The following is a 26,313-nucleotide window of genomic DNA, read 5'->3' on the forward strand; positions in this document are numbered from 1 at the left end:
GATCGCTTTCGGGATCATTAATTATCCTAGAAAGCGCGAGAACACGGGGACGACGAGGGAGCGGGAACGAGACCGAACCGGACGGCAAATGTCGCCACTGCGAACCGAAATTACCGTCGAAGATTGATGATCGCGCGCTTTATTACAGGTATTTATAGCCGTGTTCCAAAATCCTCGCGCAGTTAACCTTTCGTTAATAGCGACCGATACCGGAGCCATCGGAACTTTCGGAAAATTGCTGCTCGAGCGCTCAGGTGGACCGAAGGAAAGATTCTCCCGTTCGACGAAATTACGTCGATCGACGAAACGTGGATCGAGGGCGCATCGTCGAAGAAAACGCTCGGCCCGCGACTCGGCGAGCTCGGTCTCGCGAATGGAAGCCCGATAAAGCGGCCAGGAGCGACCGAGGAAAAGAGAGACAACGCGCCCGCTCGTCCGCTCGCGCTGGTCGTTCCTTCCTCGAATAAATCGCTTCGAGCGACCGAACGGGGAAGAAGATTAACGAGCGCGCCGGTGTGTCGTTCGATTCGATACGTCGAATTAACGCGGGACAGGAACGAAGGCTCTCGGTATCGGTTATTAATGACTCCAGCCTCCGTCGATGCGAACGCCCGACCGTTTCGAACTCGCGGCCACGGAAAGCTTCGATTAATCGCCGCTGATAAATGCCAGCGATGCGCGCGGACGGATCGCATTACGGCCGGATGAATCGCGGTTAATTATCGTCATCGTCGACCGTTCGTGGAGCGCAGCAACGGGGACCGATCGAGAAACGCTGCTCGCGCGACGTGACCAGCGTTTTTCCCGCGAGACCCGCAACGACCCATCGCCCGACCGATTAAACGAATTCCTCGAGCTCGGCCCCACGGAGGGTGAAACCGTCTCGAGTGTCGCGATCCGTTCCGAGTTCACCGTCCCGCTGCGAAAATTTACAAACGCCGGGGATGAAAGTGGAAAACCAACCTGCGAGAATACCCCTCGGGCATACCACCGTTTCGATCGTTAATCTTGCCGATGGTACGTGCCCGGAACGCTTCTTCGTACCGCGTGTGCCGACCGGTACGATCGTAAACGCGCGAGTAACCCCTGCACGAGCCCTGCGGTGATCGCCACCCTTCCTCGCGGACCGTACGAATATTTCCCGCCCGTAACCACCGCCCGCAAATACTCCGCACCGGTATTCGACGCGGAATCGTCGTCCTTCGATTTTCGAACGCGATCCAGCTACAGCGATGATTCGCGGTACCCTTGCGATTCTCGCGCGGATCCAGAACCGCGTAGTTTCTTTCGGCTTCGCGTCCAGACTACGATTCTTTCTTCGACTTTGAATATCGCGGAGAACTCCCGTTCGAACGTTACCTGCGATTCGAGCAACGACGCACCGGTTTCGGTGCTGCCGTCTATCGCCGGACGAACAAATTATTCCGCTACGAACTTGCTCGTTTGCCCGTCGAGGGCGCCACGAACAAGACGAACGCCTTTCCCGTTTTCCCGTCGCGTTCAACGTTATCGATTCGAACCGAAATCGAATTTCCCCGCCGTTAAAAGTAGCGAGCGAAACCGAACCATCCGCGAAAATAAATAGAGTACTCCGCGACGTCCAACTCGGAGTATTTTAATGAAACGTAAAAATCGTGCAAGTACATCGATAAATTACACGCAACTGTAATCGATGCTCAAAAGTCTGTCCGTGCTCAAGATATCGAGTTTCGCGATTTCGGATCTCACGTTTTCTTTGTACATTTTCATCGAATCTTGCAATTTAGATATCGTTTCTTTTATCGCTTCGTTGGACACTTTGAGTATTTGAAACGCTACGAATAAATACAAGAATCGTGCAATTTTTGTCCGAGCCTCGATAAAACCGAAAATTCCTACCCTGTTGTTTGTTCGTCTCTTCCTTTTCGATAGCTTCTATCAACTCGCGAACGAGTTTTATCAATTTTATTTGTTTCTTCGATAGGACTCCCAACGATGACGTTTCGTCGAATCTTTTCCCGTATTTCCTCGTGTACGCGTCCAATTTCGAGATTGCCGTTTTTCCCGCTTCTCCGCGCCGAGCGTTGCTTTTGTAACATTCATTTTCGTACGTCATGATTACCGTTCGAAGTTATCGGTTATTTCGTACGAGTTATCACGCCGTATGCATAAATTTCTTTTCTTTTTTTTTTTTTTCAAATAAATGAAAATTTACATCCACGCGTGTGCGATACTCTTCGTAGCTGTGTACGCGCGATACGAAGAGATACGATATCGTTCGAATCGATCGACGATAGAAATTGCGATACAGAAAAATATTTATTCGTGTAAAAACGATAATAAAACTTACATTTACAACATTTATTTTTCAACGATACTGGAGAATCGTGGTTTCGTACTTCGATGTACTTGAAAAGTTCCATTTACTCGAGTGTTTCCAATAAGTGTACGGTGTAATGTAATACACTCAAGTGGTATTACAACCCTTTTTCCATACAGTATCTTTGAGGTACGCATCTATCATAGGATTATCCAGCATCGCTTCCACGATGTTCTTAAATCCCAATTGACTCGCTAACATGTATTTACATTCCACGTCCGATATTTCGGACACTAGCGTTCTCATGTTGTCCGCCATTGTACGTGTAATGCTCTTTTCCGATATATACCTACGAGACGTCAAAGTCACTTGAAATTACAAAGATCGACCTTCTTCTATCGATCGATAATTCATTTTTTAAATCGTTTCTTTAATCGCGATCAACTTGCCTGTGCGCGCAATCTTGTACCAGACCGGGAGTTAGTTTTTTCATAGCTATGAAATCTCTTAAATATTTCGTGTTATCGTTCAATATGTAGTGATAATATATTTGATTGGCCCAGTCTACGTGATAATTGTAAGCGTGTGCAACGACGAGAGCTTGAGAGAAATTTAAAATGTGACACAACATTCCGTCAATGTCTTCCGATTTTAAATTGAGTATCGAAATTACTTGTTGATTGTTGGACACTGCGTTAAGAAGCGAGAGTTGGAGAGTAACTAATCGCGCTTGATCGGAACATTTACCGGCAAGGTTCAATTTCTTCGCCTGCAAAAACACGTACTGCTATTAGTCAGTCGGTACGAGGAACTCGCGTTACGAATCGACAAAAAGTTTACCTGCAAATAATACTGCGCTGCGTGAGTAAAATTTATTACGGCCAATTGCAGCTGCTTCTGAACATTTTCAGTTTTGGCTAATTTTATTTCGTGTTGAGTGCTAAATAATTTTCCATAATTTTTTATCGGCTCCGGTATCAATGCTTTCGTTGCGTCCTTTGCTTCGTTTTCCCACATGAGTGCGATTTCGTGGTACAGTTGGAAATGTAGCGCTACCAAAGTGAAAAGGTCCCTGTTTTCGGGACAGTGACGTTTCAAGAATTCCAATAGTGCCATTTTTAGACCCGTCACCTGTAACATATTTTCCATTGTATCTCACTGTACGTTCGTGGAACGTATTTAGTCGATTTAATAGCTCTAGCGAATATATCAGTTTTTTTTTTTCTTTTTCTTTTTCTGTGAAATAGTAAGCGCCGAGAAAACCTTATCTAATCCTTTTCCAAGTAAGAATTCAAACTGATCGTTGTTTTTCAATATTTCAAATACGTAATTCATTTCTGTAAAACGTCCGACACCTGTCACGAGCCGCACCTAGAACGATATTATGTATTAATAACTGTATAAACATTATTTTACTCTGCGTTCTACGAAACATTTACCTACCAGTAATGCCCACAACTTAAAATTTTGCAAAACATTTGCGAGAGTTTGACATTTACGTAATATCGATGCTATTCCCTCCATGTTACAAGAAGTTGTAAAACAATCGTGCGATCGTATTAATAATTCTACGGCTGTCTTTAAAGTTGACACTGAATAACGAGGGAAAATTAGGCGTCTGATTCAAATATCAGGGATCCGTAATGACAATTTTACTTCATTGTAATACCGTTTTTATTTACACCGTGAGAATGTCCGAGTAATTTATTTGCCGTCTTTAAAAGTTGCCAGCCGAGAAGCGAAACGTCGTTACACAATTCCATAATTATATGGAAATTCGTATTCAAAGAATATCCCCACAAAAACATATTATTTTCGTATCCACCTGTAAAGAAACAATCGCTTATAATACCGTCTTACACCGGCCCCGTACCTAACTCTGTTGCTTACCTTCTATAGCGCGCGTCACGTTCGCTGTAATATTTTCAGCCAAAAATGCGGCAACCGTATCGTTACTTATTTTGTACGCGATAATTATATCGTTAAAAACTTCAGATTTATTATCAATATTGCATTCCGCGATTTCTTGTAAAAATTGAAATGGATTCTTTAAGATTAACAACGAATGGTAACTTTTTCCTAACTGTATTGCCAATTTGTAACATAATACAATTCTCAAACATGTCTCTGATCCATGTTTCAAAGTGTTGTATAATTTTTCTAAAATTGATAAGCATTCCATTTGGATCTTGTAAACGCTTTCGTCCTTTGTTTTCCTTATTTTCTCCGTGTTGCTTAAAGCGACTACTAAAATAAATCGTTTACGATAAATAAACGGCATTTAACAATTTACTACGGTAATTATATAAACGAAATAATTACACGAAGACGACGATGACAACCTTCGCAAACCGCGATTTTTTAAAGCACCGTATTTCTGTTGTTTACTTTCGTGTCCTTCTTTCAAAAAACTTTTTTGTTCAAAAGTTAACTCGTTTGGTGTAATTTCACCTTCTGCCAAACTCAAGCATAACATTAAAATTTGTAAATCCTATGTAAAAGAAAATATTTCGAACATTGTTAATTGTCGAATCGGTCGATACCTCGTTAAAGTAAAAAAGCTCAACTCTTGGCATAAACGTACCTTATGTTTGTAATTAAAAATTGTACTAATTCTCAATGCAATATCTAATGCACCTAAATCGATTAATTTATTAATCAAACTTTCAGCTGCATTCTTTTCGTACGAGTAATTCAATGTACAATTAAATTGTACCCTATTTAAGCCCGATAATAATTCGGTTTTTAATTTATTGAAAACATAATCTCCACTATTTAACTGTATATTTTCTGGTCCGGCTAATATACACGATTTCCACATTGCTATTTCCAGTGTGTCGACAGTTTGTTGTTCCGTTCCAACATTTTTTAATATTTCGAAAGCCAGGCGCAATATTTCATATCTGCCAACAACATGTATTCATTATTTAATCTTGGACTGTTTAACGGAATGTACGGAATGTACCTTTCTTTATGAGAAACAACTTTTTCAGCATGTTCGACGAAAAATTCTGCAGCTTTTTCGTACGAAACGTTATGTTTCTCGAAATTCAGTGCACATTCGTTCCAAAATTTGTTTTCAATTTTATCATTTTTTTGGCTATAGTATTTCAATTGATTTCGATACTATAAATATTATTAATGTATTAGTCTAGAATTGAAATCAAAGTTGAGAAAAACCAGTTCATATTAGTACAGTACCTGTGCCAAGATAATATCAGATGAATTGAACTCTGCTACCTTCGATAATTCCAACGCACTGTTATAATTTTTCGTTTCTAGTAAAGCATCGATACATCTTTGAATTTCTGGATCAAAGTCGTACACGTTATTTAACATTGTGAAAGCTGTGAAATTTAACGTGACGCTGGTTTTCTGAAGAATTTTTATAATTTGTAAAAACCGTTGAAAATTTGGCACGCAGACTGTAATGTATCGAAAAATTGTTTAAAAATTAGTCATTTCTACTAAAATAACTTGATCTCGGTAAACCATTAACATGCACAAGATCATTGTACCTGGTAAATCTGCACTAAAATTGCATCTTATTAAAGCTTCGAGAAATTTTATTTGCAAATGCGTACTTCTAAGGCCATGGGCGAGTGTTGCGATAACACATTTAATAGCTACGATTGCAACCCAATATAGGTTTTCCAAATACGTGTTGTCTGAACAATTCCAATCCATAACTTTCTGAAAAACGTAAAAATAATTTTTCGTTTCATTGAAATACCACAGAATTAATTATTTTTAAATCTATTGCATACATTGTGTTTCAGGTTTAAACATTGGGTTTTGAATTCCACTAGATTTTCTTGACAAGTTTTAAAATTTCCATAATTTGTACATTGTGCCAGGAATTCAAAAAACGAGTTCATAGGACTCTCCTGTAATATAACATCAATGAAAACGTTTGCATCATTAATGTACATAAGTACACACTTACAGGCATAAAAATTTTGTAAGCTCTATCGAGAATACCAATGTATCCACACGTCACCATTCTATCTAGTAAGTTTAAAACTTGATCGGCCGTCCATATCTGTTGTTCTAAACATTCTTTGTATTCAGAAGTGATATTTTCATCCGCAGCAGATATTATCATCCATGAATAAGAATATGCTGCTATTGCGGATGGCTAAAATAAGAGAAAATAAATATAAATTGTACATTTTTTATATTAATATTAACAGAAATGCTACAATTTGTAAAAATAGAGAAATTATCAATCTAAAATACTTCGTAACAGGTTGCCAAAACCGTGAGAAAAGGCCTCGATGTTAACCGGGATGCATTTATTAGTGCACCAGGTGGATCTGGACTTTGATGACATTTTAGAATGATCAGCCATAAATCATCATTTGGGGAACAGATACCATCATTTACGGGATATTTACATATACTACCAGAATCGGAGGTGCTTGGTGAATCTGACGATGTTGAAGAACCAGAAACGGAAGAAGCCTGCTTCGTAATAATGATTTATAATATTTCATCGTGTTTGTTATACACATCTGATATTCGTAATTTATAATTTGTTTCGCTCTAACCTTATAATTCAGCGATTGTCTAGCATCTCGTGATTTTATCTTTTGATCATCATGAATAGCTGATTGTAATTTTGAAAGTTTCGTATTACTTAAACAAGTCAACAAGTGCTCTCTTACAATTGCATCTTTAAAGTGTTTAGTACTTTCCAATACCTAAAATAACATATACAATATGTATTTTTGATTTTTATTTAATATGAAAATTAGATAAAAATAAAATTATTACCTGACTTAAAGGATAAGCAAAGATTTGACAAACTAAAATAAATTCAAACCAGTGATTTTGATTCGCTAAAAATTGTAATAGACTGACTGGTAAAGAATAATTGTGTGCTTTTGCAAATCGTACAAGAACATCCCATAATTTCAGTACGATTATAAATTGCTGACTGTTTTCAACTAAATCTTCGGTCAAATTTTTTTGAAAACTATTTTCAAGATAAGACATTACAGTTTTTATATCATTTGTGTCTTTGTACATTACGTTCTCTAATAAATCTCCTATAAGTTTAAAAATGCGATATATTGAACAAAGTCCTCGAGTTTCGTTTCTTGAAGAAAATGAAAAAATTACCAATGGGAACATTAATCTCTTTTTGCACATAGTTGGCCGCCGTCACATGGAGTCTCAACATTTCTGAATTAATACCTAATATTTCGATAAAAGAAATACAACTACAGACTATTTCTGGTTTATCTAAATTTCGTAGAGCAAGAATATGTGCATAAAGACTTGCTTTACATTTTCTGAAACCAATATGTTATAGGTATATAGCAAACATTTTTCAATTTTAAAAGTAATATACTGTAACATAATTCTCTTTACCTTCTAGAAGATACGTATCTAACTTCTTTTCCTTTGGAATGCTTTAAACTAAGCACAGCCATATTCGGGCGAGCTTCTTTCAAGTAATATTCATACGTTAGTGCTTCGGTATGTCCGTACTTTTTAACAAGAGTTTCGTTAGAGAAATTAGGCATTTGTTCATTGTTAAAGCGCCATTTAAATAACTGCTTTACATTTAAATTTTTATAACCGTCCAATAATTCGTACATTGTGATCTCTTTCCTTGGTTTATTTTCTATAATATGTTGAAGAATTGGCACACGTTTTAATGTATTTTGAAGAACTTCGTTCGAAATGCTATAAGGGCCCAGTTGTAAATCGTCTTTACTCGTGAATATATTTTTTAATAAATTTCCTTTTAGTTCAGTATTCACGGTTTGGCCATTTGTTGTATTTTCTTTAGATAAATAAGAAAATATTAATACTAAAACTACCAAATAATTTTGTTTTAAAAATTCGTTTACATCGTCGGAAAGATAGTAAATTGTTCTGAAAATTCCTTCAATCAATATATCTTCAAATTCCTCTTGACTTTCACACATTTTCGTTAACACATTGAATAATTCCAAAACTCTGTGTTCATCTTCTTGCGTATGTTTTTCAGTTAAGCAATGTGCAAGACACAGTTCCTTATCGATAGTTTGTAAAAATTCAGTCTTATTAATATTGCATGTTTTACGCGACAATATTATATTAAATTCTGTTAGTGTCATTCCACTGCCAAAAATGCGGGCCAACATTAATTTCATATCCTGTTTTTCTTTCTGTACAAATACTCCATACCTGATACATTTATATAATAAATTAATAAACAAATATGCGTATACCATAGTTTTATTCCATATGTATCAATATACCGTAAAAGGAGACGTACCCGCAGAGATGATTTTTAATTAGATCTTTCGCGAGATCACTGGCGTTCGAAGAATCAATGCCTTCGACCATATTTGGTAGTATATTCATGGTGGTAAATAAAGATTTGTGTTTTTCATTAATACCGTTTGATTCTTCGATCGCATTACCATTATAATAAGTATCGATCCAAAACTTTATCATTTCAATTTTACTATTCGATAGTAAATAATCCCACAGCACGGTATTAGTTATATTCATCGAAAGACTCTCTTCGGTTATAGAAAAATATAATTCCGTACATAATGCTTGCTTTACACTTTCTGGTAATTTTATAATATCTACTATACAAAGAGAAGAGCTTAAACCGTCTTGAATCCTAGAAAAATTGGTACTTGTAGATTTTTTACTCTACCAAAATTAACACATACGAAGAAACTTACATGGATTTTTGCTCATACTCTATGATGTTCTTTAGTATATTCCACGAATCTATGTACTCATTTTCAAAACGTGCAGCACTTATTAAATATTCCGATAAATAATTTCTTAACGCAGAATCCTTGGAGTTTATACAAACTTCAAATATATATTCCAATGGATTTTTTCCCTATGGAAAAAAAAGCATACAAGTATCAATAATAGTAGATATTAAAAATTAATAATTTTAATTTAATATACCGTATTTTGTAGAATATGAGAAGCCCTGTAAATTTGGTGGTTTTTCAAAAGTTTGGTAATCCAGATTTCCACCTCTGTATTGAAATAATTCTGAGCATCTTCGATAGAGCAATTTCGTCTATAAGCTAAACACTGATGCGCAAAATTAATATGCGTGCCTTTTGCAGAGGCTTCTCTGACAAGTTCTCTATCCCTTAATGAACGCCAGCCAGACCAAATTGCTGCAAATTCTCCGTTGAAACATATAGTTGGCAAATTTCCTACCGTTCTTTCTGCCATGATACCGATAATTTTTTACAACAAATGCTCCAATGTTTTGCTGAAAAACTGCATACTTTAATTTTGCATTTTTTTTCTATTACAGTCTGTAGAAACATTAAAAAAAATATCAGAAACTTTACCTATTGTCGTATATTAAATTTTCATTGTTATATTTTCGCACCTCTATAAAACCACTTCTTGCTTTATTGCATAGTTGAACACGTTTTCGTAGTTATTTAATAGGGAAATATAAACAAGTAATTATATACTCATACAGTACACACAAGCCGTACGTACGACGTATAAAAGTACATTTTTTAACTGTCGCGTGCAATGATATAAACATTACATTTCTTTTGACGTTTCGTTAGTGACGGAGATGTCAAATCTAGGTATGCACGTTTCTAGGGAATTTTCTTACGCGATATCTACAGTGAAATAGTTGCAACTTGTACGAATGAGGGAGCTACGTGAAATCAAATTACACGGCGCGAACAATATAGGTTCGTTACAAAATCACGGAAATTTGTTACAACATTTTAATTTCACATACAATCGAATCAAACATAAAGCAGTGAAAATTTAGCAATGAAATTGATGTTAATCTATAGTTTGGAAAACGAATCTCATTTTTGAAGAAGCACACTTTGGCTCTTAACAATCACTCATGGCGTAAATGTTGAACTAGTGTACCCAATATAGTTATTAACTACTTTTCCAGGTACTTTAGTTTTCGTCTTTACGGCTTACTTTCTTTTTATCCATTGTACACGAAAGGTAGGAAGGACAAACCAGAAGGCACGTGTTACTTGTTTCCGCAATAAAACATCAAGCTGACATTGTACAAGTGGGATTCATGGTTTACCGGTGAAAGAACAACTAATAAGGGGCCAATCTTTTCTGTTCGGTGAGTAGAATACAGTTACACTATTAATCGAATTTAAATGGGAACAAATTTTTGTTGCGCGAGAAAAATTTCCCTATTTCTTATCGTATAAACAACTATTAAAACAACGAAATAATTAATTAATTATTACACGACGGCCGTTCGTAGGAAACTCAAGTACGCCAATGATGTTTTAAGAACCTGCAAATAGACGATCCTCTTAATCTTTGGTTAAATTTTGAGCGATTTCAATGTTTATGCAGTATGAATCGAATAATTGTAAAAACTCACACTTCCAAAAGTGGACAAGTTTAAATCACCTACTATACCGGCACTAATTTTTGCCGGATTTCTCGATATGGCGATGATCAAGACAAGACTACGTATCGTTTTAGCGGGCAAATGGTACCAATCGATCATAAAACACGATATTCCGATATTACTGGTCTGCAATATATTAAAATGACGATTGATTTATGAAAAATTTAAATTCACGATATCGTTAAAAATAGCACGCAATAGTATAAATTGCTCAAATAAGTATGCAACGAAGTGTACCTTTTCCATCAAGAGTTCACCAATGTAGCACAGTATAAATATATTAAACGTCAAAGATACCAGTAGCATAGTGTATGTTGTAAGGCCAACCATATTACCCTGTTCCCAATCCTGTCGTAAATGTTTAAATATACCGTGAGCAGTGCGAACTGAACGAAATCATGCAAAATACGAATCCAGACTCTAAGAGTCTGATGCGTTATACGAAAATACCGTAATCGGTACTGTGCGATAGAAAGTAAAGGTAATTTTGTTGTCAAAGTCGTGACTGTTGGCGCACCGTTATGCAGTAATACTCGAGCAGACATATCATAAAAGTGGAGCCAACGAAGTCCAAGAAGCACACTTCTTGCAGAATTGTCTCTACCGTCGCTGAAAATCTGGAACGGGATGTAATGCACTCAATATCGATTAGATTAGTGGATCTCTCTATGCTCGATGATCGATTAGATCAATGGAAGACGATGTCGTAAACGGTACCTCAATGTTCGTAGATGATGCTCGATGATCTCTATTAGTCGTTCGTGCGGATTGGAGTTCTGCTCGCGATCAACGAGGTTATCCAAACGGGATAAGACGATGTCGATCTGTCCGCAAATGTGCGTCGCGAACAACGCGGCTAATCCGCAAGCAGCGATCGTCACAGAATAGATCACGTACCCGCACATGCAGTGCACGACGTACACTAATTCGTAAACTGGACTTTTTTGCACATCGATCAGTGCGCTGTACGTGGGATAGACCAGCGGTCTGATCGTGCGATTGTGATCATCGACGAACGTACCGATCGCGTATTGCATGATCGTGTGGTAGACAGTGCCACCGGTATACATGAACACGAGGCAGATTATCGTCAGATTTTTACTCACTCTCCCGTATTTTAGCATCGATTCGCGATCCCCGTGCAACTCCACCTGTCACATTTTAATAAACTTTGTGCGCGTATCGGAGAAAATTCTTCGACGGTTCATCGAATCGTGGAGGTCGTTCAGAAGGATCGAAAGTACATAGTCGTAGAATGTATTATAAATGTACCGAGAGAGGAGAACTTCGATAGATGCAACCTCTTTAATCGAATGCAAACTTTGTCCACAATGTTACGTTCACGAATAGAAGAAACGATGTCGCGTGACAACACGAGACATTTCAAACGAAAGATTTTCGTTTCGGATAAAAGTCTCTTTTCCCTGCAACTATCGAAGCACTACTGTATCGCATCGTAAAATTCAATTACAAGACACGAAAATATCGGAATTGCGACATTTCCTCGATATGTTTCACACTTACACCACAAGAGTCGAGAAATTTAGCTGTACCTGGGAGGCACATCTGCTCCCCGAGCGATTAACAGTCTCGTCTTTTGCGAGAATGAAAAGAATACACAGTACGTATGTAAAAAATTCTAGTTTGCGGAATTACTAACCTGCTTCCAATCGATTTGCACCTTTTCGATGCAGTCGTTTATCCTCGGTCTACGCGCCGTGAGTGCCCAGTACTTGAACAACGCTGTTAAGCAGAAGCTCAATAAACCAAGAAGTTTCAAGCGCAGCGTTATGTCCTTTAACTCGAACACAATGTGCAACGAGCATGGCACTATCGCGAAGAGCAGCAGCAGGTTGCAGATTCCAATCGCGATATTCGGTAGATAACGGCCAATTCCTCTGAGCACAGCTGGCCAAATACCGATAAAGCTGAGAAGCAACCTGATGTGTCTTACAATGCGAACAATATCTTTTTCGTAATTCGAATTTCGTTGTTTGTCGGTGTCTCGATCTCGAACGGAACCTGACATGACGATGTTTCCGAAGGCAGAGCACAAAAACGACTGTTCATCGATTGCAAGGTCACCGAGCTTGCGCCCGTGCAACGCTCTTGTGCCTGTGTACCTATCTCTCCGATCGCACTTTAGAATTGATTGCTACTCGTTAAAAAAACGACAATGAAATTGTAGAGGAAATTGACGTTCTATACAGTCGTGCTTCGAAGCTGAAGACAATGGAACGAATCGAAGGGTTGACTCGAGTTGGCGCGTAGAATATACATAGTTACACCGTGAATTGCGTCTAGTTGGTAAAACATTCTTTCACGTGTACGGGTTTCTTTATTTCTTATTATACAAAATACTATTAAAACGATTGCTTATTATGCAATGGCTGTTCGTAGGAAACTCAAGTAAGCCAATGAAGTTTTAAGGACCTGTAAGGAAACGTTCGTCTTAATAGTTTTGGATTAAATTTGGAGTGATTTCGATGCTTGTGCGACACGAATCGGATAGTTGCGAAAACTCACTTTTCCAAAAGTATCCAAGTTTAAATCGAGTACTCCGCCGGCACTGATCTTTGCCGGAGAACTCGAAATGGCGATGATCAGGACGAGGCTACGTATCGTTTCGACGGGCAAATTGTACCAATCGATCGTAAAACACGATATTCCGATACTACTGCTCTATAGTGTATAAAAATGATGACTGGTTTATGCAAAATTAAACAAACGATATTATTTCGAAATCGTACGTACCCACTGGTATAAATGACTTATGTAAATATACGATAAAGTGTACCTTTTCCATTAAGAGTTCGCCAATGTAGCACAGTATAAATATATTAAACGTCAGAGATATCAGTATAAGAGTATACGTTGTAAGGCCAATCGTATTTCCCTCCTCCCAATCCTGTCGTAAAGGTTAACATCTCGTGAACTTTCGATAGCAACAAATTTACGAAATTGTGCAAAATACGTATTAAGATTCCAACAATTGGATTATTTTATGTATAAATACGATATTCGGTACTCTGCGAAAGTCGCGGACCACTCGGATTACTCTAACATCTTACGGTTCATCGAAGCACCAACGACGCGTTACATATCGCGGTGTAGAGGCTTTCGCAGAGTACTGTATCCGTCGTACACTATTTTTGACGCGTTAATTAGAAATAAAGGTAATCTTATTTTCAAAATGATGATCGTCAGCGCACCATTATGCAATAATACTCGACCATACATATCACGCAAGTAGAGGAAAGGAATTCCAAGAAGCACACTTCTTGAAGAATTACTTCTACCTTTGCCGAAAATCTGCAATGGTGCGTAATACATATACGTTGCCCAACGATAGATTAATTTTATGGTATTCGTAAACGGTACCTCAATGTTCGTAGGTGGTGTTCGATGATTTCTATTAATCGTCCTCTCGGATTGGAGTTCTGCTCGCGATCAACGAGATTATCCAAACGGGACAAAGCGATCTCGATCTGTCCGCAAATGTGCGTCGCGAACAACGCGGCTAATCCGCAAACACTGATCGTCACGGAATAGATCACGTATCCGCACATGCAATGCACGACGTACACTAATTCGTAAACTGGACTTTTTTGCACATCGATCAGAGCGCTGTACGTGGGATAGACCAGCGGTCTGATCGTGCGATTGTTTTCATCGATATACGTGCCGATCGCGTATGGCAAAACCGTATGGTAGATACTGCCACCGGTATACACGAACACGAGGCAGATTATCGTCAGATTTCGACTCATATTCCCGTACTTTAGCATCAATTCGCGATCTCTGAACAACTCCACCTGCCACATTGTTTCCAGTTTCCCTGATTTATTGGGAGATTCGGGAGACTTTAATCAATTTTGTGCGTGTCTCGGATGAAACTCTTTGAATGTTCGTCGGGGTTGTGCGTTCAAGAAGATAAAAATACAATAGCATAGAAAACATTACAAATTCACGAAGAGTAGAATCTCGATAGATGCAGCTTCGATACTTGCACACGAATGTGACCACGCTTGGTTAGATAGAAACGAGAGAAAAGAAAGTATTTGATTCGAGATGAACGCAGATCATTTGTATGGGAGCGACGATAATATAAGAGATCGAGCGTAGACCATAGGTAGCGGATATATATCGTGGAAATGGGATTCCGTCTAATTTGATCGATTTCCTCGATGGTTCCCTCATGATCTTGATTCTTACGCAAATTTTCAACCCATTTCTTGCAACTATCGAGATTCTGTTCTTCCAAGGTAGAACAATCCAGTTACAAGATACAAGAAAATCTGTACGTATCGTTAGTACGAACTTTGATACGTGGATCGTACATATAGTATACTACAAGGACCAAAAAATTTGTCTATACACGGGAGACATCGTACAAGTATTGTTGCAGTTTGCGTACAATTAACAGTCTTTCGTGAATTTTGATTAACAAAGTTACTAACCTGCTTCCAATCAGTCTGCATCTGTTCGATGCAGTCCTCGATCTTCGGTCTACGCATCGTGAGAGCCCAGTATTTCAACACCGTTATTAAGCAGAATATTTGGAAACCAAAAAGTTTCAATTGTAACATCTTATCCTTTACCTCGAACGCGATGTACAAGAGGCACGGTACTATCGCGAAGAACAGTACCGAGTTACAGATTCCAAACACGATATTCGATTGAAAGCGCCTAGCTCCTTTCAGCAGAGATGGCCAAATCCCAAGGGTGTTGAGAATCCACCTGCTGTGCTTTAAAACGTGAACGATATCTTTCTCGTAATTCAGATTTAACGGTTTCGCTGCGTTCCCGTTTTGCACGGGGACCGTTACGATCATGTTCGCCGATGCAGAACTCGAAAACGACTGTTTACCAGCGACCAGCAGCATTGATTGCAAGGTCATCGAGCTTGCGTCCGTGCAACGCTGCTGTGTGCGTACATCTCACTGATTGCACTTTAGAATCGATTTACTACTTGTTAGAGAAGTAATAGTACGGAATTACAGAAAAAGCTGAGGTTCTATAGAGTCGTGCTTCGATGCCCAAGAGAATGGAACAGATCGAAGCGATAGCATATGCATAAGTGCACGAGGATTAAGCGTTTTTACTTTTCGACCGGTTTACCACTTCTATATACCTTTGTACAGTGCTCACGTGTACTTTGCATATTATTTCTAAATATTTCCAAAGTACAGGTAAGTATACTGGGTATATTTTGTGTGTACATTTTGTTTTAAAGTTATCGTTGACCGAACGTTTGCAAAATGTTTTCTTACTTGTAACTTTATCGTCCAATTTGTTCTGTACTTCGTATAGATGTTCGAGCTGAATTCCGGGCAGTACGAGTGTTGCGAATGAATTAAAACCTTTCTTGAAACGATATGTTAAAGAATATCAAGCATCACGATGATAATACGTATGAGATATTCGGTAACTCTCCGAAGTAAATTCGAATAAACTATCCAAGTCTACAGGACCTGAAAAATAATCTTCAGCGTTCAAACGTCATCGTTCACACTACGAATTCACGTCAGAAACCAGGAAACACCTATCGAGTGGAAGGTATTTAAAATTTAAAAATAATTCGAATATTTTCTTAGCCGTAAGTTTAGGCGGATAAAGCGATATAATTATACACGAGCAAAATCAAAATGCAGCTAGTTTTTTGTACAGAAAGGAGTAACACCGCAAAGATAGAATATTAAAACACAGGTAGATGTCTTAAATTATTAGTTACGTTACCAATGGAATCTTTTTAAGCCTGCTCACGTAACCATAGATCAAAAGTAACTCACCGATCACACGTCTATATGATTACGTCAATGTGGAGAGTTTAGATTAGTTAAGTGCGACGATATCAATACTCGTTTGCAATGACAAAGCATAAATATAAATAACACGGACAAATGATTAAATTTACAACGAAAACGATACGTTTAATGCAAAATTCACTAATTCCGATAATCTGTAAAGGATTAATCTGATCGCGCAATGACAATTGCATTACGATATTAGTACACGACAAGTATTTAGTACTAATTGGAGACTGTCCGAAGTAAATTTAAATAAACCACGGAAGTCTGCAACACCTGAAAAATAATCTTTAGCGATCATTTATTTTTCCCAATATAATTCAAATTAGATAAGAAAGAAGGAAGTACCTACAGAGCCGAAGGTACACAGAGATAATTCAAATATCTTTCCAGCCGTAAGTTTAGGTGGATAGAGTGATACGGTACTCAGGAGAATAAGATCGCAAGCTTCCTTTGGCGCTAATTTGTACCATTCGACTTCGTACGAGGCCGGACCAATTTGGCTACACTGATGGGAGATTACTGTTTATTACGGCGGCAATCGGTTTGAAAATGATAGAAAAGAAATTTGTAAGAAAAATACGCGAAAACGATGCAGCATCGTTGGAAACGCTTAACGTAATTAGAAAATACAAATTGAATACGAATCAATTATAAATACCTCTTCGGTTAGAGTTTCACCTATGTAACAAAATATCAATATATTGAAAATGAAGGAGGTCAGCAAAATGAAATACGTGATTATTGCGATCGCATCGCTATTTTCCCATTCCTAGGAACATGGTGACATCGATGAACACTTCCATTAATTGCGATGGAATTGATATATCAAATTTTAAATTCAACTAGATTCTGATTGATGTTGTTTTTACCATCAAGCAATAGTACTCAAGCAGACATATAATTAACGTAGATTCCACGATTTCCGCCAAACATATCTCGCGCAAAGCTTCTTCAATGTACCTGGAAAACCTAAAATGTTTATCGAAAGTGGTTACGGTGATTGATTATTCCTTACGAAATCGGACACATTTCGAAGTAACGTATCAAATTTTTTTGAAATTTAGAGCATTGTAATATTTAGAAATATTGAAACGTATTTCCAAGGAGTTTTCAACATTTTTCAACGAACAAAATTTTTCCTCATCGTATTCTCGAAGCTTTAAATAACTTTGATATCGTAACAGCTAGGATAAATTAAAAAATTTTGACGAACATATTTGAAAGAATACGAACACATTAGAAAGCGTCACTTGTTGTCGGTAAAACTTGCATTAAAATCTCAAGAGTCTCTTACCTCAACACCTCAACGTGATCTCGAACAATATTGGCCAAAGGATCTCGATGAGTACCTTTCGTCAACTTCGATTTGACCAAGTATTCCAATCGTGCAATCTGTATCCGTATCTGACCGCAGATGTGTGTTACAAAAATTACAGCCAAACTGAACGCAGCCGTTGTAACGCCATACTTGATAAAGCCGGAAAAACAGTGAATGGTAAATATGATTTCGTAGGTTGGACTAGATTGAGTATCGAAGAGTGTATCGTAGCCAGGGTACATCATCGGCCTTGCAGTGTAGTTCCCCTTAATCTTTCCTTTGGAAAAGAATTGCGTCATTATCTGAAACGACATACCACCAGTGCAAAGGAAAGTGGCACACAAAGCGATGAGATTGCGGCTGATGGATGCATGCTTCAACATGATGTTACGATGTTTCGTATTGTCCACAATTCTCCAGTCTCTCTCTACATGGACGATACATTGTGCGAAAACTTTTCCTTTCAGAACGAGATAACAGTATTTAAGCGTGGACGACAGGCAAAAGCCAACTGGACCAAGCAACTTCACTCGGGTATTCATACTGTTTTCTTCAAAAATGATATAGCAACCGGGAGGTATGAGAGAGAACAACAAATCGGAGAAACACGTTATCAGTAAAGCGACCGAAATAACTTTTTCCACTTTGCTGGTACGGCTATAAACTAGGGGCCAGATGCCAAGAAATTTAAGAACCCATCGACACATCTGTAGAACGTAATTTATATCATTTTCGTAGTTAGAGTTGTTGAGGAAATCGGCAGCTATGTTGCGTGGTCGGTAGTGCATTTTTACAAGCTAAGCCTGAGCCGTACACTGAACGACGCAACACTATGAGACTGTGAAAACGCAAGCGCGTAAATGTGATTAAACGCGTATTGCACAGCAGACGCGAGTGCGGACCAACTTCCCGGGGAAATAATTATCGACAGTTGTACACAGTAGTTTGCACATTCTTTATTCATAGAGCGATCGAACGATGAGAGAAGGGAAAGCGCAAACAATTCTAACTGAATTGTCATTCGTCCGCTGGATAATGTAACTCTTGTATTTTCACCCTTATCGCTGATTATTATCAGCCTGGTCGATTTAATACGATTAACATACAAAACGATGTTTATATACTTCGTTGATGCATGTTGCCTGCATTATTCGTTTTAACAACTATAAAAGTTATAAGAATGTATTTACATAGATAATGTATATATATGTACATTATGCATATATACACATATATATTTCCTATTGATTCAGAAAACTCTTCAAACCGAATTTCACTCATGTAACAAAATATCAATACATTGAAAGTGAAGAATCACCAAAATGAATTACGCGATTATTACAACTACATCGCTATTTTCCTATTTTTAGGAACACGATGATATCGGTAAACACTTCCATTAATTACGATAAATCTGATATATTAAATTTTAAATTTAAGCAGATTCTGATTCTGATTTTTTTATTATCAAGCAGTAGTATTCAAGCAGACACATAAGTAATGTACATTCCACGATTTCCGTCAAAGATATTTCGCGTAGAGTTTCTTTTACGTTCTTGGAAAACCTAAAATATTTAATACAAGTGGTGTATTCACAGATGTCACAAATGAAGACGCAAAATCGGAGATTTTTCGGAGAAACGTATCTGGTTATTCGAAGAAAAGGAATATTTGAAGAAGAGAATTTATTTAATACAAACTCCACTAGTCGCTAATGAAACCGGTCAACAGATGTTTTCGATAGAATATTCAATATTATATGAATCTCGATGGACACTGATTCTTGTTGACATTTAGCACTAATTATGATCCAGGAATCAAGAATATAAAAAATCTGTAAAAAGCTTAATTTGATAGAAGAATGATAATTGAATCGCAATAATAATATATATGAAATATTTGGTACCAATTAAGTAGTGACCGTCCGAAGTAAATTTAAATAAACTACGGAAGTCTGCAACACCTGAAAAACATTTTCATGTAGTAATTCATGGTTTTCAGATCGAGTTCAATTATCACAGGAAAAAGCACATACAGAGCCAAAGGTATATAGGGATAATTTGATCATTTTTCCGGCTGTAAGTTTTGGTGGGTAGAGTGATATAGCATTCATGAGAATAATATTACAAGCTTTCTTTGCTGGTAAAGTGTACCAGTCGATTTCATAAGAGGCTGGCCCAATTTGGCTGCACTAATGAAAAGATAATTTTTATTATAGAAGTAGTCGGTTTAAAAAAAGTTGGTAAACGATATCGTGAGAACGGCACGTAACGAGAGCACGGTGAAAACATAAATTGAATACAATATATGTACTTGTAAATACCTGTTCGGATAGAATTTCACCAATGTGGCAAAATATCATTATAATGAAAGTGAAGGAAATTAAATAGAGCACATACGTCGACATTGCAAAAGTATTCTGCCATTCCTAGAAATACGAATACAAACCATAAATATTGTTAAATAAATGTGTGTCTATGAGGAAATGGATATACAAATTTTTTACCTTCAAGCATAAGTATTCGAGTAAACATATAAGTAACGTAGACTCCACGAGTTGCGTCAAGCATAATTCACGCAAAGCTGCTTCAACGATTTTAGCAAATCTAAAATATTCTATTTTGGCGATTTGTTACCACTCGTACATTCTAAAATGTGTAAAAGGAATTAATTACTCTTACCTTAAGATCTCACCGTGATCTCGAATAACGATGTCCAGTAGCTTAAGACGCGATTCCTTCTCGTTCTTCTTCTCGACAAAATCTTCCAATCGTGCTATCTGTACCTGGATCTGTCCGCAGATGTGTGTTACAAAAATTACGGCCAAACTGAACGTAGCTGTCGTAACGGTGTATCTTATGAAGGCTGCGAGACACTGAATAGAATATATAATTTCATAGTTTGGACTAGATTGAACATCGAGAAATGCATCGTAGCCAGGATAAGTTAACGGCCTTGAAGTGGTGTTCCCTTTAACTCTTCCTTTGGAAAGAAATTGCGACACAGTGTTATACGATACACCGCCGGTGTATAGAAAAGCTGCACACAAGGTGATCAATTTTCGGCTGATGTTCGAATGTTTCAACATAATCGTACGATTCCTGGCGTTGTCCACCATTTTCCAGTCATTTTCCACGTGTGCGATACAATGTCTGAATACTGTACCTTTGACAACGAGGTAGAGGTATTTTATAGTCGACAACAGGCAGAAGCCGACTGGACCGATCAACTTCACTCTGATGTACAAGTTCTTCTCTACGAAAAGGACGTAGCGAAAAGGAGGTATCAGGGCGATCATCAAATTGGATAGAAACGTTATCAGTATAACGAACGAAAAAAATTTCTCGAATTTGCTGGTACGATTGTAAACGAGTGGCCAGACGCCTAACATTTTAAGAACCCATCGACACATTGCTACGGTATAATTTATATCATTTTCGTATTGGGAGTTCTGGACTTGGACAATTCGATTGTGGCTTCGGTCACGCATGATGCCAACTGCGATGAACGTTGCAAACTGAACGATGGGGCACGAAGTGGATGCTATAATGTTGATAGAACGCAAGCGCGTAAACGTAATTACTCATGCATTGTACGATGCACGCGAGTTCAAAACAAGAAAGGGGCAAGCAATGGTCGATACTCTAAAACGGTTTTTTATACAGTATTTATTTATGGAATAGATCGAATGACGAGGGAAGACCATGCAGGCAATCCATGCAAGGAAATTCTCATTCGTCGGTTGGATAATGTCACTTTCGTATTTCTGATATTCAATGATCCAGTAAGTAAATTTTATTTTTAATTTTACACACCTTACCGTCTTTATCATTGATTCGTTGCTTCGATATCATTAATGTATGCTGCGTTCGTATTTTGCATTAATCCATATTACCTTTCGTATTCGAAAGGTGTACACGTGTAGAATGACAAGATTTACATTAATTTGTATATCGTATCATTGTATGCAATATATACTCAAGGCTGACTAAATGTACCGACACGATCTAATAAATATTTTATTCCTCGATTTGTAGAATTTCCTAAGTGAGGAGAACATCAGCAACTGTACCGTTGGTTCTATATCTACTGTAGATAATAGGAAGCACCATTTTCGTTAAAGGTACATACATAGATCTTTAAATTTTTATGCATGCAGAGAATCCGTAAGAATGTTTAATTTACTTTCTATCGTGTACATATATACATACATATGCATTAGAGACAAACTTTTCCATAAAGTAACAATCTGCTTTAATTGACCGCAGTGTTTAACATGTTTCTATGTTTGTAAGATTAATACGCTCGTAGATATTTTGACGGCTTTCCCATTTTAAGTGTCGGTAGATATTTTAATATTGCGATTAGTAAAATGTTATCAAGGGTCTTCTTTTCCAGAAGAGCTTTCAATAGTTTATATAAAATCGCGAATATTGGGGATCATCTATTTACAGATAACTATTCGTTTATCATATGCTTGATCATTATACCACGTGCTTCAATGTTTTTTGTACTTACATCTCTTATTAATACGTTTCGAACGTAGCGTAGCTACTTTCCTGTAAAATAAGGAGTAATAATCGCAAATATGCAAAAATGAGACACGGGCGGATAACGTACAATATTGATTACATTACGAATGAAATTTTTACACGTTTGCTCAAAGACAAGCTGAACACGTGTCTTTATGATTGCGTCAGTGTGAAAAATTGATATTGCTAAGTGCATCGGTGAAACATATATTAAAAGATATAGGTATTCGTTTCCAGAAATAGAGTGTAGATAGATACACATAACAGAGATGAAATATAAAATATACTACGAAAACGATTTATTTAATATAAACTTTACACACATGTTACCATTGTAAGATTCAGTGTTACCTATATGAATCTGGGTAGATGCTTTAATTTTTATAACATTTAGCACTAATTACGTACCCTGAATGAGGGGACTAGAGAATCTGTAAAATATTTATACGATAGCAGAATAACAATACCATCGCGACAGAAATATAAATGAAATATTTGATACCGTTTAGGTAGTGACCGTCCGAAGTAAATTCAAATAAACTATCGAAGTCTGCAACACCTGAAAATCAGATTCATTTAGTCAATCGTCATTCTCGGATTGAGTTCAATTACTATAAAAAAAAGTACATACAGAGCCGAAGGTATATAGAGATAACTCGATAATTTTTCCGGCCGTAAGTTTTGGTGGGTAATGTGATATAGCATTTACGAGAATAAGATTACATGCTTGCTTTGGTGGTAAATTATACCAGTCGATTTCATAAGAAGCTGGGCCAATTTGACTACACTGGTGAAAGAATATAGCAACAAACAGTGCAATTGTAAAAACATAAATTGAACACGATACATGTACTTGTAAATACCTGTTCGGATAGAACTTCACCTATGTAGCAGAATATTAATATATTGAAAGTGAAAGAAATTAGATAAACGAAATACGTTGATATTGCGACGGTATCATTATTTTGCCATTCCTAGAAATACGGTAACATCGATAATCACTTTACACAATTTTAACGAAATCGATATGTTAATTTTTTACCCTTAAGCAATAATATTCGAGCAAACATATAACCAATGTAGATTCCACGATCTGCGTCAAACATATTTCGCTCAAAGCTTTCTCAACGTTCTTAGTGAACCTAAAATATTCATTTTTGTGTATTATACAATAGGTAGGAGGAATCGGTAACTCTTACTTCAGAATCTTAGCGTGATCTCGAATAACGATGTCCAATAGCTTAAGACGCGATTCTTGCTCCTTCTTTTCGACGAAATCTTCCAATCGTGCTAACTGTACTTGAATCTGTCCACAAATATGTGTTACAAATATTACGGCCAAACTGAACGCGCCCACCGTAACACTGTATCTTATGAAGGCGGAAAAACACTGAATAGAATATATGATTTCATAGTTTGGACTAGATTGAGTATCGAAGAATGCATCGTAGCCAGGATAAATCAATGGCTTTACGGTTTGATTTCCTTTCATGCGCCCTTTGGACAAGAATGGCATCACAGTATAAAACGCTAATCCAGCGCTGTAAAGAAAAACGGCGCACAAAGTGCTGAGATTTCTACTGAAGGAAGCGTTCCTTAACATGATGATACGATGAGTTGGATCATCGACCATTTTCCAGTCTCTTTCAACGTGAACGATGCAGCGTTTGAAAATTGGTCCCTTGAAAACGAGGTAACAGTATTTAATCGTGGATGCGAGACTGAAGCTTGTTGGGCCGAGTAACTTCATTCTGATATACAGGTTCTTTTCTTCGAAAAGGATGTAACGACCAGGAGGTACGAGAGCGAACAATAAATCGGAGAACCATGTTATTAGTAAAACGATCGAAACAATTTTCTCCAATTTGCTGGTACCACTGTAAACGAGTGGCCAAATACCAATCAGTTTCAATACCCATCGACACATTTCTAGAGTATAATTTATATCATTTTTATAATGAGAGTTCAAATGCTCGATAATTCGGTTGTGTGATCGATCACCCATCGCGACAATTTCGATTCACGTTGGAAACAGAAAGGCGCAGAGTGAAGTTGCGGGATAATGTCAGAACGCAAGCGCGTCAATGTGATTACACAAGTATTGTATATTGCATGTGAGTTAGCAGCAACACGGAAGTAAGTAATTGGTCGATGGTAGTAAGAGATTTTTTGTACCGTCTATATTTACAGACTAGATCGAATAATGATGAAAAAGACAAGACTCGGAATCTATGGTTAGAGGTAGTTCAACCGTGCGTTCGAATATTTCACTCGTACATTTCTACCATAGCTCGATTCAATCGGTAAATTTTATTATCACAGTATTTTTCGTACATTATTTTAATTTATCGTAAGCCTGGTTGCCTGTTTATTTCATATTCATTCAAATGATCCTTCAAGTAACGGCAGTTGTGTTATTTTTGTAATCCTAACATTACGTACAATGAGAATCTCTCATAGTATTCTTCATTTACTTTTTATCATATAAAAATGTACATAAGCCAGAAATATGTAAACAAAATTTACCATGGATTAATATTTTGTATAAATCCATGTAAAATACTCACGTTTTAAGTGTTTAAAGTTTATTCGAATTGCAAAATCTATTGTGAGATGTTTAGACATAATGTATTATATAAAAGTAAAACGTTATTTTAAACGCATTGTGTTAACGAAAAGTGTAAATAGTAAAAGTGCATAATGGTTGACGCTTACATTTTTCGTGGAGTTGTTTAAAATAGTTTTAGCAGTTTTGTAAGAGAGACATTAAGAAGACAAGATAAGGGCTTTGATCAGATCTTTATCTTCTTGTTAAGTACATTGATTATCGATGATCGATGATATTCAAAAGGGACAGACTAGATTTGCATCCCAGGTCGCGTGTATACAGTGGAAAATCAGGCGTTTCACGAAGTGTAATACATGGATTCTTCGATTGCGTTCATGAGGCAAGGTGAGAAAGTAATTATTTTGCCGAAATTGAAACTCGGAATTTTGATTGTACTTTTTAAATTTAACTATTGAATGGAAATTAGCAAATCTTAATCTTTACATGCGTTAGTTGCGCGTGATTATAAAACTGGACGCGATGGAGGAAAAATAACACTGTCCGACACGATTTTAAGCCTTTCATAACCGGTGACTGATTCTTGTAGAGCCACACACCCCAAATCAGAATCCGGAAGTCATATTTTCAACAAAAATGAGATATTGCGTAGTTCCTCTGCAGAATTTTTGTATTTTGACGAAAAATTCTGTACCTAGGACAAAAAGTTTACCCTGGATCGGATTCAGCAGACATTTCTAAAGAAGCAACTCCCTGGCAAAAGTGTGGGAACGACTTACCTTTCGAGCAGGACGAGAAAATATTCATCGACAACACGTGTACAGTGGTTTGCCATCTGGTCCCTGCTACTCACTTGTTTCGATTCGACAGGGCCGTGACTATGGGTAACCAATGCCGAGAGTTAGGTTCAATGCGGCATTCACTATGAACTTTCTTCTAATACTTCAGGGCTCTTTCCTTTTTTCTAATATATTTCTGTAAATACCAATCATTAAACTATGATGTACTCCTTAATCAATTTCAATTAACAGAAATTCCATTAATGTGATATTCTAAGTTCGCAGCCAATTAGCTCGGTACTACCCGCGACGAATACTTATCGTTCGTCGCGAATAATACCGATTACCAGGTCTCACCACGCGGAGGTTGCTGCGAGCGGAGACCCGGAGGGAGATAGATGGAATCAAAGTTCCATCGATCTCCCTCGATACGCGGTACAAACGAAATTACTAAACTCCAGAGATAGAAGGAATCAATGTTCCTTCGATCTCCTCGTTTAGTTCTGCCGAGCAATAACATTATGGAAAAATGAGGCAAAATTGGGAAAGACGCGACGCGAACCGTGGAGTTGTTCCTACTAGTTCGGTCCCGTTTCCCCTCAGTGGGC

The 26,313-nt window shown here is 37.4% G+C and overlaps 7 protein-coding genes and 1 long non-coding RNA gene across 12 annotated transcripts in view; 1 reads left to right on the plus strand and 7 right to left on the minus strand.

Annotated features, from left to right (window-relative positions):
• LOC143151184 (uncharacterized) overlaps positions 1-6,753 on the plus strand; it is a 157,509-nt gene extending 150,756 nt beyond the window's left edge. Inside the window, exon 2 of the long non-coding RNA XR_012993256.1 lies at positions 6,549-6,753. This is a non-coding gene — a long non-coding RNA (uncharacterized LOC143151184). The remainder of the gene's footprint in view (positions 1-6,548) is intronic.
• Positions 1,654-2,147, minus strand: LOC143151186 (uncharacterized). The gene is made up of 2 exons (XM_076320079.1): positions 1,879-2,147; positions 1,654-1,814 (listed from the first exon to the last, which is right to left on the minus strand). Exons 1-2 carry the CDS (start codon positions 2,093-2,095, stop codon positions 1,654-1,656), a joined length of 378 nt encoding a protein of 125 aa, XP_076176194.1. The 5' UTR covers positions 2,096-2,147.
• On the minus strand, positions 2,280-10,065 carry Spg11 (spatacsin). 5 transcript variants are annotated; one of them, XM_076320067.1, is made up of 23 exons: positions 9,631-10,065; positions 9,230-9,548; positions 8,992-9,158; positions 8,571-8,927; positions 7,676-8,479; positions 7,424-7,596; positions 7,076-7,350; positions 6,850-7,002; positions 6,539-6,766; positions 6,246-6,437; positions 6,067-6,186; positions 5,818-5,992; positions 5,501-5,724; positions 5,265-5,425; positions 4,884-5,202; positions 4,622-4,790; positions 4,190-4,543; positions 3,969-4,124; positions 3,743-3,891; positions 3,563-3,670; positions 3,140-3,430; positions 2,749-3,068; positions 2,280-2,648 (listed from the first exon to the last, which is right to left on the minus strand). In XM_076320067.1, the coding sequence occupies exons 2-23, from the start codon at positions 9,506-9,508 to the stop codon at positions 2,447-2,449; spliced, it is 5,376 nt and encodes a 1,791-aa protein (XP_076176182.1). In that variant the 5' UTR covers positions 9,509-9,548; positions 9,631-10,065; the 3' UTR covers positions 2,280-2,446. The 5 variants fall into 5 exon arrangements, with proteins under 5 accessions (XP_076176182.1, XP_076176180.1, XP_076176178.1 ...); XM_076320065.1 differs by having other exon boundaries at positions 4,190-4,546; positions 9,230-9,594; positions 9,672-10,064; XM_076320063.1 differs by having other exon boundaries at positions 4,190-4,546; positions 9,631-10,064.
• Positions 10,066-10,453: 388 nt separating this feature from the next.
• LOC143151179 (odorant receptor 4) lies at positions 10,454-12,781 on the minus strand. The gene is made up of 6 exons (XM_076320074.1): positions 12,358-12,781; positions 11,415-11,848; positions 11,215-11,314; positions 10,935-11,045; positions 10,668-10,823; positions 10,454-10,577 (listed from the first exon to the last, which is right to left on the minus strand). The coding sequence occupies exons 1-6, from the start codon at positions 12,724-12,726 to the stop codon at positions 10,524-10,526; spliced, it is 1,224 nt and encodes a 407-aa protein (XP_076176189.1). The 5' UTR covers positions 12,727-12,781; the 3' UTR covers positions 10,454-10,523.
• A 76-nt stretch (positions 12,782-12,857) lies between these two features.
• Positions 12,858-15,541, minus strand: LOC143151185 (odorant receptor 4-like). The gene is made up of 6 exons (XM_076320078.1): positions 15,158-15,541; positions 14,079-14,512; positions 13,910-14,009; positions 13,495-13,605; positions 13,224-13,379; positions 12,858-13,130 (listed from the first exon to the last, which is right to left on the minus strand). Exons 1-6 carry the CDS (start codon positions 15,530-15,532, stop codon positions 13,077-13,079), a joined length of 1,230 nt encoding a protein of 409 aa, XP_076176193.1. The 5' UTR covers positions 15,533-15,541; the 3' UTR covers positions 12,858-13,076.
• A 1,188-nt stretch (positions 15,542-16,729) lies between these two features.
• On the minus strand, positions 16,730-18,616 carry LOC143151674 (odorant receptor 13a-like). Its single transcript, XM_076321023.1, has 5 exons — positions 17,805-18,616; positions 17,380-17,479; positions 17,169-17,279; positions 16,860-17,015; positions 16,730-16,783 (listed from the first exon to the last, which is right to left on the minus strand). The coding sequence occupies exons 1-5, from the start codon at positions 18,614-18,616 to the stop codon at positions 16,730-16,732; spliced, it is 1,233 nt and encodes a 410-aa protein (XP_076177138.1).
• A 1,121-nt stretch (positions 18,617-19,737) lies between these two features.
• On the minus strand, positions 19,738-21,318 carry LOC143151311 (odorant receptor 10-like). Its single transcript, XM_076320332.1, has 5 exons — positions 20,510-21,318; positions 20,335-20,434; positions 20,152-20,256; positions 19,864-20,019; positions 19,738-19,791 (listed from the first exon to the last, which is right to left on the minus strand). The coding sequence occupies exons 1-5, from the start codon at positions 21,316-21,318 to the stop codon at positions 19,738-19,740; spliced, it is 1,224 nt and encodes a 407-aa protein (XP_076176447.1).
• Positions 21,319-22,865: 1,547 nt separating this feature from the next.
• Positions 22,866-24,433, minus strand: LOC143151229 (odorant receptor 10-like). The gene is made up of 5 exons (XM_076320158.1): positions 23,560-24,433; positions 23,403-23,502; positions 23,224-23,334; positions 22,992-23,147; positions 22,866-22,919 (listed from the first exon to the last, which is right to left on the minus strand). Exons 1-5 carry the CDS (start codon positions 24,363-24,365, stop codon positions 22,866-22,868), a joined length of 1,227 nt encoding a protein of 408 aa, XP_076176273.1. The 5' UTR covers positions 24,366-24,433.
• Positions 24,434-26,313: the final 1,880 nt, after the last annotated feature.

This window comes from Ptiloglossa arizonensis, chromosome 9 (genome assembly GCF_051014685.1).
Source record: "Ptiloglossa arizonensis isolate GNS036 chromosome 9, iyPtiAriz1_principal, whole genome shotgun sequence".
NCBI classification, from domain to species: Eukaryota; Metazoa; Arthropoda; class Insecta; order Hymenoptera; family Colletidae; genus Ptiloglossa; species Ptiloglossa arizonensis.